The sequence below is a fragment of the Apium graveolens genome, chromosome 7 (genome assembly GCF_009905375.1).
Source record: "Apium graveolens cultivar Ventura chromosome 7, ASM990537v1, whole genome shotgun sequence".
Taxonomy (NCBI): Eukaryota; Viridiplantae; Streptophyta; class Magnoliopsida; order Apiales; family Apiaceae; genus Apium; species Apium graveolens.
The window spans coordinates 14,250,784-14,267,408 of record NC_133653.1 but is presented as its reverse complement, the minus strand read 5'-3'; the positions used below and the strand labels follow the sequence as shown (position 1 = coordinate 14,267,408).

At 30.0% G+C, this 16,625-nt stretch overlaps 2 protein-coding genes across 5 annotated transcripts; both read left to right on the top strand.

Annotated features, from left to right (window-relative positions):
- Positions 1-1,724: 1,724 nt before the first annotated feature.
- LOC141670952 (putative F-box protein At3g10430) lies at positions 1,725-5,126 on the top strand. 4 transcript variants are annotated; one of them, XM_074477008.1, is made up of 3 exons: positions 1,902-2,040; positions 2,202-3,203; positions 4,691-5,126. In XM_074477008.1, exons 2-3 carry the CDS (start codon positions 2,212-2,214, stop codon positions 4,734-4,736), a joined length of 1,038 nt encoding a protein of 345 aa, XP_074333109.1. In that variant the 5' UTR covers positions 1,902-2,040; positions 2,202-2,211; the 3' UTR covers positions 4,737-5,126. The 4 variants fall into 4 exon arrangements, with proteins under 4 accessions (XP_074333106.1, XP_074333107.1, XP_074333109.1 ...); XM_074477007.1 differs by having other exon boundaries at positions 1,903-2,040; positions 2,196-3,203; XM_074477005.1 differs by having other exon boundaries at positions 1,725-3,203.
- An 8,357-nt stretch (positions 5,127-13,483) lies between these two features.
- LOC141671766 (putative F-box protein At1g46984) lies at positions 13,484-16,008 on the top strand. The gene is made up of 2 exons (XM_074478106.1): positions 13,484-15,044; positions 15,696-16,008. The coding sequence occupies exons 1-2, from the start codon at positions 13,693-13,695 to the stop codon at positions 15,739-15,741; spliced, it is 1,398 nt and encodes a 465-aa protein (XP_074334207.1). The 5' UTR covers positions 13,484-13,692; the 3' UTR covers positions 15,742-16,008.
- Positions 16,009-16,625: the final 617 nt, after the last annotated feature.

Here is a 16,625-nt window from a genome sequence, read left to right as displayed (position 1 = left end):
TTGGAGATATAAAGGAACACATGTGATATTCAAGAAAAACTTAAACAATTGAGAATATATAAAATATAATTCATTTTTTAAGTTTTTTTAACTGAAAATTCAACTTTTTGTTTATAAAAAAATTAAATATAATTTATCGACCTATAATTTATAGATAACTTGTATACAAATACTAGTAGATTGGTATAGGAGGATGCACGGAAAATCAATGTGCATTCATCATATGATTTATAAATGTGTGTTGATGTATGTGCGTATTAATTTAAAATTAGAAGGGCTTATGAGTAATTTCGTATTACTGTGTAAAGAAATTTCTTACTGCATTTGGTAACACCCAAATATATATTATTTAAACTCAGTACATATACACACATAGAATGTGATTTTATATTCCGAGTACCGAAAAATACTTAGAATTTATTGCGAGTTTAGACTACATAATTTCCCGGAGAATAGAACATGTTCATCTCATTTATTATTAAATTCAAATAAATAATTGTTTAATAAAGGGGCGGTCAATGATCCGAACAGAGCAGCTCTCTTAAATGTTTACTAGTTTTGTACGCGGAATATTTATATATGTTATTAAAAAATATAGTTTTATCTGTAAACTCACTTTTTTTATTTTATTTATTTATTATAATTAATTTTTATTATTTTAATTATTTATTTATTTATGAATTTCATTTTATTCTAATTTTAAAATTTTAAAATTTATATTTCATATCTTTTCACTTTATATTTGTTATACTATATTTTTAAACCTCATCCACAATTTTTTAATAAAATATACTAAATCTAACAATATTTACACTTTTTATTTAATGTTAATTAAAATTTATGTTTATTAGTTATAAATTTATATATAGACTTTATGGACTCTATAATATTGATACCTGATACATTATTCTTTTCCTTCCCATCACAGTTAGGTTCCGTATTTTCTGCCCATAACAATGATTTGTAATTACTGATTTATCCTGACAAAAAAAAACCATTAGAACTCCATTACTTCAAATATATATGGGATATAATGTTTTAAAATTGTTAAAATTATATCGAAATCGAGCTCTAACTTTTGTAAAATTAAATTTTTTACTCACGAACATGCTCGCGAATATCTCACGAATTATAATTCAACGAATATCTCATGAATATTTTTTACGAACTCTTAATCACAAACAACTCAATTTACAAACTCGTTTTCACAATTTCTGATTTTTTGCATGAGATTCACTTATTTCTATTTTTAAAAAATATCAAGTTGAATTTTAAAAACTTTACAAACCAAGCAATTAAATTTTGTATTTAGCATTCTAATTGATTTAATTACATTCTTTCTATTTAAATAATGATATATACAAACTAATTGAATAAATGAAGATCAATTATATTTATCATCCAACATGTAATATAATTTAAATCCTATTAACATAAAATTAAATAATAAATTAAATAAAATGATAAATTTATTTTATATACCCACACTTATTAACAAAATATTGTGTCATAAGCCTGTATTTTATAGGAATATATAAAGCAATCATTCATATATTTATTTACGATTCATATCTAAGAATATATTCAATTATTCACGAATATTACTGATGAACTAGCTTACGAATATTATAATCAAACTTTTCGCGAACTTTCGAGCCTAACTATATTATATTCTCATTTATGGATTAAATTTTAAAATTGTGTTCAAATTTGACTAATTTATAAATCGAGCAAAAATCGAGCCGAACTTCTTTCGGAACGAACACCGAACTGTTCATTTCCGGCACTCATTTAAAAACTCAATTCAGAACAAGAACTCCCCCATTTCTTGAAAATTTAAAACCCCCCTAAAACCCTAGAGCTCCTCTGAGCTAAAAAATGGTGAAAAGTGGCAAAACAAAGAAGAAATATCACAAACCCACTAAACCCCATCATCACTTAAACCCACCACCAGCTCAAGCAAACAAACCCATCAGTGTAAAGACACTTCCAGCTCATCTTGTTCTTGAGATACTCTACAGGACCCCTGTTAAGTCTCTGGTAAGATTCAAGTCTGTTTCTAAATCTTGGTTTGCTCTTATTAATCATCCTACTTTTATTAAAATGCATCTTGATTTCAACACTTCAAAAAATGATAAAAATAAACTTATATGTAGCTGTGGTTATGGTACTTTTATTGATATTGCTTTGTTAAGTCTTAGTGAGGAGCCTATGAATGTTCTTCGCATTAATAAAGATTTCACCGAAAGGCCTAATTACCCGAGAAAGATTAACTTCCGTGATTTTTCCAAGAATATGGTTCTTGCTGGTTCGGTTAATGGCATTGTTTGTCTTTCTCATTCTGAGGAAATGTCGGAGCGTTTTGTTGTTTTGTGGAACCCGAGTATTTGTTGTTGGTGTCCGATTGCTCTTGTAGAAACTAAGTCTTGGGATAATATGTCAGTTGGGATTGGTTTTGATGAGGTGATAAATGATTATAAAGTTATATGCATTGTTCCTGAATTTCGCTTTGAGGATTATGGATGGTCTAGGATTGAGGTTTACTCGACAAATCAGGGTTCTTGGGAAGATGTTGATAAGAAGGGCAAAATTCACTTTAGGCCTAATACCGATTTAAATCATTGTAATTTTATTGTTAATGGTGTTCCTTACTGGGCAGGGCTTGATTTGCGGCCTGGATATGTGGATGTTTTGGGGAGAATTGATCCTTTTACTGGGTTGTTTAAGAAGATAGAGCATCCGAAGCATGTCAGGAATGAGATTACTCGGGTGAATCCTGTAAAGTTGAGGGAATCCGTTGCTGCTCTAATTCAATCCCCTGGTGATTATCCGAACAACGTAATTGATTTGTATCTACTGGATGAGAACACTACTAAATGGACAAAGATGTATAGTATTGGGCCTCTCGTTTCTGGCAACGTATGTGAAGAAATGCAGATCCCTCAGTGCTTTAGCACGGGTGAGATTATACTTGAGACGTGGACATGGGATACAGATCAGGATCATGTTACAGACCTGGATCTGGTACATAATATCTATGACCCTAAAACTAAGCTTGTGCTGCATATTAATCATATGCAGGCATTGCATCCCTGTTGGTACGAGTCCTACAGCCACGTAGAGAGCTTGGTATGCATTAAGGGAATGGTACAGATTGGGAAGGAGCACAGAGACAAAAAGACTAAGCCTAAGATGAAGAACTGGTATTCACATTCACGAGCTTTGATTTTGTTGTTTTTTCATATCGTGCTATATGAATGTTATTAATAGCGTGCTGAATAGTTTTATATGTACATAGCATATTACAACTCCAGTATTTGAACTAGAATTATATACCAAAAGTGCATGTTAGAATGTCAAGTTGTCACTTACCAGTAAAAAGAATGTTAAGTTGTCTATAGGTTTTGAACATAGCATGTTAAGTAAAAAGATTATAGACTGTAGTTGCACTAGGCATGACTTTAATGGTTCACCAATCCAACCTTAAAAGGCATTTTTCTTTAATGCTCTACCAATCTAGCTGTAGTTCTGTAGTTTTTTTCAAAGTGGCCAATGAAAGTAAGCATAAAATAGCTAAGGGTGCAGACATTATGCCTTGTAGAATAAGTTCTATCCAATGCATAGAAATACGATACCTCATGTAATGCACTTGCTGCACTGCAATAGTCTAATATCTAGTTTCCCGAGTTTCCTTTCGTTGGGCACACATTGATGCCCTGGCATACTACAACTGTGGAAAAGAATATAGCTACAATTTTAATTGATATTATGACATGGACAAGACCATAAATATCCATGAGATATTCTATGTTTCAAAATTAGTAGTTCATAACTTACTAAAATTGATACAGTTACTAATGGAGGACTTGTAATGCATTTTATTGCATTGCTCTAGTTTGCTTAAGTTGTATATTATTCCGGAAATAACAAATTTGGCTCCTATAATATAATTACTAAGAAAAGATACATTTTAAAGCGAAGAGTCATAAAAAGTGTCAGGGCCTCAGGGCATACTTGCGTTCTGAAACAATATCAGTCCAATTTGTGCGCTGGCTGCTGTTTGCATACTTCTCGTGTTATATCTAGCCTGTCTTGTAGTATATATTAATTGTGTCTCTTTATCCCTGTCATATTGATGTGATCCATTTTGTTGCTTCTTTTACTAGTAAGAGCTTAACTAGGAGCCCTTTTACTTTTTAAATGAACAAAATTCTTACTTCTGGATACTGAAATATTGATACTACTATAAAAGTACATAATTATCTTGTTCTCTGTTAGCTGATATATATGACTGTCTAATGAGGTTGTTTTACTGCTCCCTTGCAACATTTACCATCATAAACAATTTATCCCATCTTCTCTTCTATCGTAGTCTTACCATTCTGACAACATTATTATTTTTTATGAAGTCCTAGGTACCAGGTAGTAGGTACACAAATTATTAGTATCAAGAATCGTGCCTACTTTTCCTTAGTCGGTGTGGCATTCTACTTTGTATACAGCTGTTATCAATTTCTCCTCTGTAATGCCTATATATATATATATGGATTTTCTCTTGCAAGACTGAATTGTTTGTCCAGAGAACTTGATTCAGTGTTGCATCTTTAGCTTAATCGCATTCTACTTTGTATACAACTATTATACATTTCTCCTGTGTAATTCCTATATATATGTGGACTTTCACATGCAGGACTGAATTCTTGTCCAAAGAATTTGATTCAGTGTTGCATCTTTAGCTAAATCTGCTACGGGATGGGTGGTGTGGTGCAGGCAGGAATGTAGCAATTAACAGACTGTTCACCTTCTATGTGTAATGCTTTGTATGCAAGTTTTGTTACTTGGGCATCAACTGACCTGTGATGGACAAATGCTGGATTGGTGTAAATTTCTTATATCAGACACAACGATCTACTTAAATTGCTCTATTTTTATCTAATTCTAGTTTGTCTTTTGAACCCTTTAAATATGGATGTCATGCCTTTGACAACAGAATTTAGTGATTTGTTCGTTAAGGTCATGTATAGACCGTTGCAGTTACTTATTAATTACTGTATTAGGAGAGCAAACAGTTGATGCTTGTACGAATGCTATGACTTATCATCACGAAATTAGATCGATTTAATCATATTTAGTTGGCTTTATTATTATTTTTGGCTTGTATGGTGGCTTATCATCTTCTCAGCAAACTCATTACTGATTATTAGCTGGAGGTGTTCAGAACCACCCTCAACTGGTGATTGTCTTGTTTGCACCTAGCCGTCATTCAAACCCAGAAACCCGGGAGGAGAAGAGCAAAAAGGGTGAAATTTGTACATACTAGACTCGAGGAGGGCGTCTTAAGACGCTCCTCGCCAACATTCTATCATCTTTCTCATTTGAGTACTAAACTTCTTCATGTGGGCAGTTAGCATCCAGGAAATTCTTCACATTCGTTTAACCATTCCTGTGGAAGTTAAAACTTTTAATGACAATGAATGTAAACACAGAGGCAATTTTATTAATATCGCAAAGGACTATAGCTCTATGGTCAAATTAAACAAAATGAAAACAAACACGATTTTAATTTCCATGAAATAAAAGATATAATTAAACTGAAATTTTAATGCTAGGTTTTGGCGGGAGAGTAAGGTAAAACTGAAATGAGCTTCATTTCACTAGTAAGGTGTTTGTGTCCTAGTGAGTAGTGACAGTTGATAACCAACCACTCATTAGGGTTAAACAAACATTTCTACGTAGAATTAGATCACATAATATTAAAATTTTATATATGTTTTATAGAATTAATTTTGTGTTATTAAAGTTGTATTCAAGAACACACAATTTATAATCCTCTTCTAATTATGATTATGATATGCATCCATGTCTTCTCTGCATATTTCACTGTAGAATATCATATTTTAATACAAGTTGCGTCTAATTTATTCTCCGTGATTAGAAAACGTGGTGTGTGTTTCGATAATTCTAATTAATACTAGTCTGAAATATATAAATTGTTTGTAAACGATATATGATATATCTTGTGTTAAATTTTGATACGTAGATAACTTTTAAGCGATATATGACATGTCTTGTGTTAAATTATATGTTTTGTGTTAAAATAACAGACTCTAATTTCTATCATATATGTCTAGTTTTAAATGATATGTTTTGTGTTAAGATAACTAACTCTAATTTCTATCATTTGATATGTCTTGTTTTAAATGATATATTTTGTGTTAAGATAAGTGACTATGATTTCTATCATGTCATTTCACGTTTATCATCTCATTTCGTTGTTATCAACAGTAGCCCCCCTACAACTATAAATAAACACCCCGCACCAATGAAATGTACAAAATATACCTCGTACCACTCTCCACATTCTCTTCAACTTACTCATAACCATGAAGCTCTCACTCTCAACTCTCCTTGTTCTGCTATGTTTCACAGGTCTGGTCCTTGACGGTGAATCACATCACGAAGCCGACGAAAAGCTGGCAATGAAGTACAGATGGCCCTGGTTCTCGTACCCTTATCAACTCCCACATCATCCAAAGCCAATCAAGAAGCCACTTATCACCCCTTACTGCATTGAGGCTAAGTTGGTTTTATCCAGCTGTGTGAAAGAAAAGCTGGTTTCAACCTGGTTTTCGAAACCCTTTGTCAAAGATTGTTGCAACCCGATTGCCAACCACAAGAAATACTGCCCTGGTTTCATTGTCAGGATTGATGAGCTTCTGATCCCGCATTACATCAGGAGTGCTTGTCATGCTTCTGGCCCTTCCCATAGTCCTGGTCCTTCTTCTCCTGGTCCTTCCGATGATAACAGCTCTCCGAAATGATTTATTTAAATTATTGGAGTAGATTTATTTGTCTTAGGGTTGTTTTAGGTTCTTTTAGTAGATTAGTAGTAGTGATTGTAGGGCTGGTATTTTAGATTTTCATCTGAAAATCTCAGTAGATTTAGTACATGAAGTTAATTATTCGAATAGGAGTTGAATATTGTATGGTGTTTTTGTTGGTTTAGGCAATAAAACAAAGTTCTAAATTTTCATTCTTTTAATGTTGTTTTGTTTTATACTTGTTTGTTTAACTTTTAAATACTATTACGGTCGAGGTTAAAGAACATTTGATTTCTGATTATATATATTAAGAATGTTTGATCTGATCATCCTTTAGCTGAAGGCTAGCATGAGATTTTAAACATGGGTTTGGTATATTTACTTTATATCAGTTTTGGATTATTGGTAGCATTCACATACAGAGCAATTTATAAAAAAAAAGAGATAGTTGAAGTAATGTTTAAACTCTGCTAACCAGTACATAACCCATGTTTGCAGCACCACCATGACATTTTCTTTTACAAATAGTATAACTTAAATACACAGCAAAATTAATAGCTTTATAACTTATCATCCCCCAATCTTATCTTTGCTCACCTTCAAAATTTCTAAGAACATATTAGTTTATATATTTCTATAAAAAAATCTAAAAAAAATATATTATAGTCTGATTAATTCTCTCTTGACCCAAAATTTCTAAGAACATATAAGTCTAAATAAATATATATATATATATATATATATATATATTTAAATCTTTTAAAAATATAAGTTTGTGAATATATCGATCTTTTTTTTTGCCACGAATATCTCGATCTTAATAGACTCTAAATCGTAAAATAATATTTTTTTAGGGGAAAGGCAAAAAAATGTTTCTCGACAGAATTCAGTTTGACTTTGACATGATAAAAAAATGATTCAGGCGGACTCGCAGGTTAAAATGAAACAAAAAAAATGTCTTTAATGTCATTATTTTGAGACAAAAGTTAATATCACTTTGCGAAAACATGACCCTCGATGTGATTCTGTGTAACCTAACTTCGTGTACCGTTTTCAACAAAAGGAAAAACAGAAAATTGTTTTTCCGTTTTTCAACAATTTCTTCTTCTTTTTATTTTTTTTTCAAATTATTATATCATTTTAAGTCACATCACCCAAATATCACTATTTATGCCATTTTTCTTATAAATCAAAACTCAAAACGGTAATTTATTTTACCTTTTTCTTGAAAACCAAACGTGAGATTGCACTTTGGCAATAAAAAAAACAAAAAAAAACAAAACGGGAAGCGAGGTTACGTTTTTTATTAACAAAAAAATAATAAATTAAATTTCGTTTTGAAGTGATACATAGGATTTTTTTCTAGAAAATAACACTTGGAGTCATCCTATCTTAAATAAATCTCTTCTATACATATTAGGAGAATATGGTATAAAATTCATGAGATTTTTTATTCTCATTAAAATGACTATTGTACCCTTAATGTGTTATTTATTGGAAAAAATGTTCTTCTAGGAAATCGAATCTAGGTCTTACAATTTGTTTTGCAAGAGTTCTAACCACTGTGCTACTTAAACCGTATGGTTGTTTATCACACACATATTAGGTATGCATGTGTGTCTTTAAACGAATAGATATTTGATATTTCAATTATTGAGACTTACTAATAACTTATAATCATATATTTATTTTACATTTGCTACTTTGTATCATATTATTTTATAATATTTTTTTAATTAACATATATGTAATATTTCGTTAAATACACACGATATGAAGTAAGGTTACTCAAATTGAAATCAAATATTATACATTTACGATAATATAGACAATAGTTCAATAGATATATTTTATCTCAATTTATTACTAACAACTTATATTTAATTTAAATTAATTAATATATATAAATACACTAAGTTATATTATTTGATTGGATCCATTCTATAATATTTATAGAAATATAATCAGATTAATCACGACGAATGTCATAGAATTACTTCATAAAATTCTAAAAAAAATTCTAAATTTAAATATATAGTTATGACAATTGAGTCGAATTTATAAAAATAATTTAAATAAGATTATTAAATTAGTATATGGAGAAAGATTGAAATCATTCACGAATAAAGTCATCAACGATTAAAATAACGCTATATTAATCCCTATACTAGAAAACAATTCATGCATGACCTATATCAACACGATCATCACTATAACATATTTTCAAATACATATCTCATGTGACATACATATATTGTTAACTATATGTCGTAGCCATGAATATAACAATCTTGTACGGATACTTTAATACGATATCAATGAAGTTGTACGGAGATATTATCGATTCCAAATACAACAAGTTTCAATTACCGTACACTCATAAATATTAGACCTACACAAACTACGATTAGTACAACAAATTTTTAACTCAAAGATTATATCTACCCAAAATATCTATCATAACCAGAATCATCAAATACTGTAAAGAAAAAAATTGAAACACTACAAAATATTTCATCACTAAAAAGTCAAAATAATAATGGGGTATACATTGTTTCGAGTGATATTTTTACTACACTTTAAATAAATTATTAAGTACAATACATTTTATTATCTAACAAAACTCGTATTAAAGTTTTTTAAAAAATAAAAGTAACGTTTTTATTTTTTTTCATGATAAAATCTAAGAAGCAATGGCCATATTTTTTTCTTATCTTTAAAATTTTTAAAAATATTTACAGCTATTTTTAAAATTGAAAGCTAAAAAACTGATAATAAGATCACATTAAGTGACGACAAATGAGATCGGTGAACAAAATGATATATGGGCTCCATTTCAGTGACCAGTTTAATATGTAACACACTGAAAATATCATAAAAATACTTGATGTTATATCAAGAATATCATGTCGAAACTTTGTGCATTCCAAGTTAAAATCATAAATATATTTCGTTATCCAACACTTTGAAAATTACACTGTCACACGTGTCTTGTAATGCTTACCACTTACAAAAGTTGACGATAATAATGATTATAGTACGAAGTTGAAGAAACAGAAGGATCATGAATCGCCCACAAAGGTGTTCTTCCTTTTAATATAAAGAGATATTATGTATTCTACAACTATACTTTAGAACTTTACATTTTACAATTTGTTTTCCTTTTCGTAAAAGATATATAAATGTAATTGTATGTCATGATTTAACATCTCACATGCAAAATGACAGGCGACTGGTATTTTGAGGAATACTAGAGAATGGCCCGTGTCTTAATATTTATAAAAAATGTTGTTTGGGGAAATTAAACCTGAGTCTTTACATTCAGATGTATATCATCATACCACTACACCACATTTTTACTTCGGTTTTTTAATCATACACATAATATGTAATTGTAGTAAATACCGACAATTTTATTTAACTTTAAACATAATTAATAAATATATTTATAAAGTTAGTTTTAAATAATTAAATTTGAGATATAAAGTTAAGCATAATACATAAACGGATAATTACTTTATTTATTAAATAATTTTTAGTTTGATAAGGATGTCTCGTACATTTTTAATATTTATTTTTTAATAAAAAAATAAATTGTACATATAATTTTTTTTAAATGTTGAAAATAGATACACTTACATGAATAATATATATGTGTACTACATATTTAAATAGGTTACGACCATAAATAGTCAGTTTGTTTCGGTTTATTTCGATTTCGAAATCAAAACTTGACCCATTTTTCAAAAAATATTTGAAATATGACTAAATGACCTGGCCGAAAATACATCCCTATCTATGTTTAAATTAAATTAGGAGTTCGGCTAGAGAATATTACTGATAAGGGGAAGTTTTGGGATATCTTATGTCGATAAAAATTAATATTTTTGAGATCTTTATAGGATTAAGTCAATTGATAATATGTATCGAATTACTGGTTTCGAAATTTGAACATTACCCATTTTTTGAAAAAATACTCAAAATTTGACTACATGACCCGGCCGAAAATACATCGTCACTGTCTAGATTCAGTAAATTTAAATAATGAGCTCGACGAAAATATCTTACCAATAAAGATAAATTTTGTAAAATCTTATATTAATAAAAATTAATATTTTTGAGGTCTTTATACGATCAAATAAATTGATATTATGTATCAAAATTACTAATTGACCGGTTGTACATGGGACTTGACTAAATATTCAAATATATTCGAAATTTGTCATGAGATGTCACAAGATCCGTTAAAACTACGAAGATATACTAAATTGATTTATTTTTTAATGTTCTACTTTAAAAAAAAGAATTAGGTTGATAGTATTATTCAATGATGGTAAATTTGTAAAGAGGTGATCGCCCTACCTTTTTCATTCTCTTTAAAAAAAATTAAAATACAACTATAAAGTAAAATTTAGAATTTTCGTTAACATATTATTTGAAACATGGTAAGTCATTTGATGGTTCTTCATAAATAAGTATAGTTTATTTATTGCATTATTTAATTAAAAATACATTTATATTCAAATATTTGTGAAACAAACCTTAATTTTAAATTGTTCAATTTGATATGGTTATTATAAGTAATCATATTCATGGAGAACCTATTTTATTTGGAGTCATGGAGTCCAAAATCCTAGCTTTATATTAGAATTCAATCTAATGATTCAGGACAAAATATAAATGTGTATTATTGTGTTATATTATTAATGTTCAATAAGTTGAACATGTACATGTTCTAAAACGTGAACATTTATGTATTGCAAACTAATCATGTTATATAAAAACATATGTTCTACTATGTTCAACTTGTCAAATATTTGAGATTTGCAAGATTTTCATTAAAATAGTAATATTTGTAGAACATGATTCACAATATAATATGTTTTACAAAAATTTTTGTGCCATTTTACTTGCATCACATATGTGGACTCCCGTACTCAACAAAAAATAAAGACTCGATAAAACTTAACTCACAAAAACACACACACATATATAAGAAATTTAAAAAAAAATTAGAGTTCAATCTTCTGGGAAAAAAAATAAGATGGGCAATAATAATTTTACAAAAATAATATTTAATGCTCGAAAATATCGTATAATTATTTTGAATTATTTGAAAAAAGGTTAAAATTATAATATATTGTACCATTTGATTTAATCCATGTTATGCTATCTAAAGAAAAAAAAATATTTTAGTCGACAATTTAAAAGAATTAACAATTCAACTAATTTAAAAATATTTAACGAATTGAAAAATATTTCATTTTAGGAAAATAATATACAATGTTATCAAGTTATTATAAAAAGAAAAATTAGAATTATAAACGAAAGAAACTTGAAAATGATTTGAATGACGATATTAATACAAATTTATCTTCGAATTCTTGAAAAAGAACTTGTGAATATTAGTAGTTAATCATTTCGATATAAGAATTATTTTTATTTTTATATTGCATCCATGATTGATGCTTTGTTAAGTAAAAATAGATTGATTGCCAGTGCTACTACGACTACGATATATAAATAATTGTAATTTATTTATTAGATAATTACAATTTTTGGATAATTATAAATTCAGTTAATTTGAGTAATTTGTTGGCTAACGATTAGACATATACATAACTAAGATATCCAGCATATAAATAAACGAGACCAATATAATTTACTCTAAAATATAACAAACAATAATTTAAATACATACACATGCACATGTGACTTTATCTTTACTAATTTTAGAAGATTCAATACTAATGTTATATTCAAATTTATTGATACACTATAATAGAATAAAAAAAGTCTTTTATGTTGTGAATGAAAAAGATCAATTAAATTAAAAAAAATTCATTGTGTTAAAAACTTGGTGGATCATGTCAATTTAATTGATGAATTATGACATTGACAGTTATCGAATGTTTTCACACGATCCAATTGCACGAATGTGAATATTATATAATAATATAATTATAGAAAATATTTCATGTAAATTTAATTTTATACTCCCTCTGTCCCAACCATTTTTTTACATTTTTCTTTTTGGATGTCTCATCCAATTCTTTATATTTCAAAACTTACCAAAAATAGTCAATGCGTCATACCACTTTTCCCCTTTTCCTTTCTTTTCACACAGTACTTTTACTAAAAAAATGCCTTTAATCTCATAATTCTGGAGCAAATGGTCCAAAATATCATAAGCTAAAAAATTGCCCTTGCTATCCCACACAAACGCAATTAAAACTTGTGTTTATCAAATAAGTAAAATGGTTGGTTTTGTTAATGGGCCTTAAACTGGGTCAGCAGAAAATTTGAAGATAACGCATGTTTTTCATGCGTTGTTTATTTTGAAAACGTATGTTTTTCATGAAAGATGTGTTTTCAAAATTTCATTTTTTTTAAATTCGTTATATATTCTAAAATTAATATTAACGTAAATAAAAAATGTGTTTTGTAAAAATGTAAATAAAAAATGTGTTTTCAAGTGATGAAAGGGGTCATTTTTCTGGATTGTGAGATTTTGGGCCATTTTTTCTAAAATTGTGATAAAAATCAATGGATCTCACCATTTCACCCATTTTTCTTTCTCTTTTTCACTACTTTATACATATTTTTTAATCTCTATACCCATTAAACATAAAGAATTGATTGAGATGGAGGGAATAATAATTTTATTTTCTCATTTAATGTTAACCAAGGACATATCTTTTCAGACAGTACAAAAGTCACTGAAAAGTAGTTCCAATCTCATTACTTTCCTCAGAACAGGACAATGATGAGTAGGTGTAATAATTGGAAACCAACCCTCCTGATGTTTCATCTCTTCAAACACAAACCCCCTCAGCCTCTCTCTCTCTCGCTTCACTGAGCTCACTCAAAAATGGTGAAAAATGGCAAAACAAAGAAGAAATATCACAAACCCACTAAACCCCATCATCACTCAAGCTCACCACCAGCTCAACAAAACAAACCCATCACTGTAAAGACTCTTCCAACTGATCTTCTACTTGAGATACTCTACAGGACTCCTGTTAAGTCCCTGGTAAGATGTACATGTGTTTCCAAATCTTGGTTTGCTCTTATTCATAACCCTACATTCATACAAATGCATCTTAATTTCAACACTTCAAGAAACAAACTGCTTATATGTAGTATTTGCTGTGATGATAAGTCAGAAATGAAAGATTTTAATGGTGATTATAGTCGTAGACTCATTGCTTTGTTAGGCGTAACTGGTCCTCCAATGCCAATCCTTCGTGTCGATAGACATTTTACGGATAGGCCTAATTACCCCAAAAAGATTAATTTCCCTGATTTTGCTAAGAGAATGTGTATTTCTGGTTCAATTAATGGCATTGTTTGTTTAGCTCATTATGCGGAAATGTCAGAGCGTTTTGTTGCGTTATGGAACCCGGGTACTAATTATTGGAATCCGATTGATCTTGTAAAAACTAAGTCTTGGGATAATACTTCATTTGGGTTTGGTTTTGATGCGGTGAAAAGTGATTACAAAATTATCTGCATTGTGCCTGAAAGTCGACTTAAGAACTTTGGTAGGTCTCGGGTTGAGATCTACTCTTCAAACCAGGGTTCTTGGGAAAATGTTGATGGAAAGCGCATTATTCCATTTTGGCCAGAACAAGGTTTACGACATTGTAATTTTATAATTAATGGTGTTCCGTATTGGATGGGGGTTGATGTACAAGAAAAAGCTGTGAAGTCAACTGTTTTGGGCAGAATTGATCCTCTTACGGGGTTTTATAAGAAAGTGATGTATCCTACCTATGTCAAGAATAAGTGTACTGCGGCTTATCCTGTAAAATGGAAAGATTCAGTTGCTATTCTTATTCACTCCCCTGGTGAGTATCCGAATCAGATAATTGATTTGTATGTGCTGCTGAATGAGAACACTTCTGAATGGACAAAGATGTATAGTATTGGGCCACTCAATTTTGATCATGTTTTTGAACGTCTACAAATTCCTCAGGCCTTTAGCACAGGCGAGATTGTACTTGAGACGTGGACACAGAGTAAGGATATTGTTCAAAGTGTGGATCGTTATATCTGTGACCCCAAAACTGATCTTGTATTCTGTAACAAAGAAATTGAGGCGTTAAATCCGGCATGGTACGAGTCTTACAGTCATGTGGAAAGCCTGGTATGGGTTAAGGGAATGGTACAGATTGGGAAGGAGCACAAAGACAAAAAGACTAGCCCTAAGATGAAGAACTGGTATTTGCATTCATGAGCTTTGATTTTGTTATGTGTTCATACTGTGCTTATTGATTGTTATAAACCTATCTGTTCTCACTGTGCTAGATGGTTTTGAAGTTAGAGCATAATAAATCTCAGTAACTAAACTACAAAAAGTTGTTCTAGAAAGTATAACGTTAAGTTTTGTATATGTTTATGTAGAATGTTGTTTTACACTAGTCATGACTTAATGGTTCACTAATATGACCCTGAAAGGCATGCTCTGCCTAAGTAGCTGTAGTTTGTAGTTCCGTTTTAAAGTGCACCATTACTGTAAGCATAACATAGCTGGGGAATCAGAAAGCAGGCCATGTAGGATTTGTATTAAGCTGCACAAAATACAAGCCCTTTCAGTGCCATGCTCAGCATTACAATGTTATAGAATCTAGTTTCTAGCGACATAAATTTTCTGTAGGGGATGGAGATGCTTCTCTAATCTATAGAAGTGCCTAATTGTCCTGTTTTATGAAATGAGGTTCTTTTATTGTTTTCTTGCAACATTTGTCATCTTAAATACATCTAACAGTCTTAACATTTCCTTACATGACATGTCATACTAGTGTGTGTACGCAGCTGTTTTCAGTCCTTCCATTGTAACGCCTGTATGCATATATTGATTTTCCCTTGCAGGACCGAATTCTTGTCCAAAGAATTTGAATCTGCGTTACATCTTTAACTAATCTGCTGCTAGATGGGTGGTGCATGCAGGAGTAAAGCCACTAGAGAGCGGTAAACTTTTGTTATGTAATGCTTCTTTTATGATATTACTTCAGGTTACTTCAGGTCCATGTGTGAATGACATTGAAGTGGACATCTAGTTTGAATCTTAATTTTTATCAAATTTTAGCTTTGTATGCAATTCTTGTCAGTTTGAAGGTATGTGTGACTCGTGATGAATATATGTTAAATTAAATACGATGGTGTCACTATCTTTGCTGTATCATTATTGGTAATGTAGTTCCTCTTTCGAACCATAATTCTATTATTTTGCCTTACGTTTGTCAAAAGAATTTCGCAGTCTGGTCGACTGAGTAATGTCAAGTTTGGGGCAGTTATTAGGAAGAGGGGAGATGGCTGTCTGGTTGATGCTTGTATGACATTGTCTGACTTGACGAGAAGATTATAGTTTTAGAGCCTAAGAAAATATATATATATAGTTGGGTTAGATCCTGTGACAAAGAAAGCTCTAACCCGGTGCTTACATTTGGTTGGAGTGATGGGGTAATTTGAATCCTTAAAATTAATTCATGTACCTTTTTATTCTTAAAAATATAGCCAATAAATATTGTCATTTTTTCTGTTCAAAATAGTTAAAAATAATTTATTGACTTTTCTGTTAGGGGTAATGGAGTAATTTTCATTGGTCTTATATGATTACACGACACAATTATTTTGTGTTTGTCTTTGAAATTTCAATCTTTGCGTAAATTAATCCGGAATTTTTAAATTTTGTACAACTTAACACTTGATTTTAAAAATTTGTACATATGAACATATTGAAGAAACAAAATTATTATCATGACACATTCATATAAAATAGGTACATTGTCCCTAACTAGT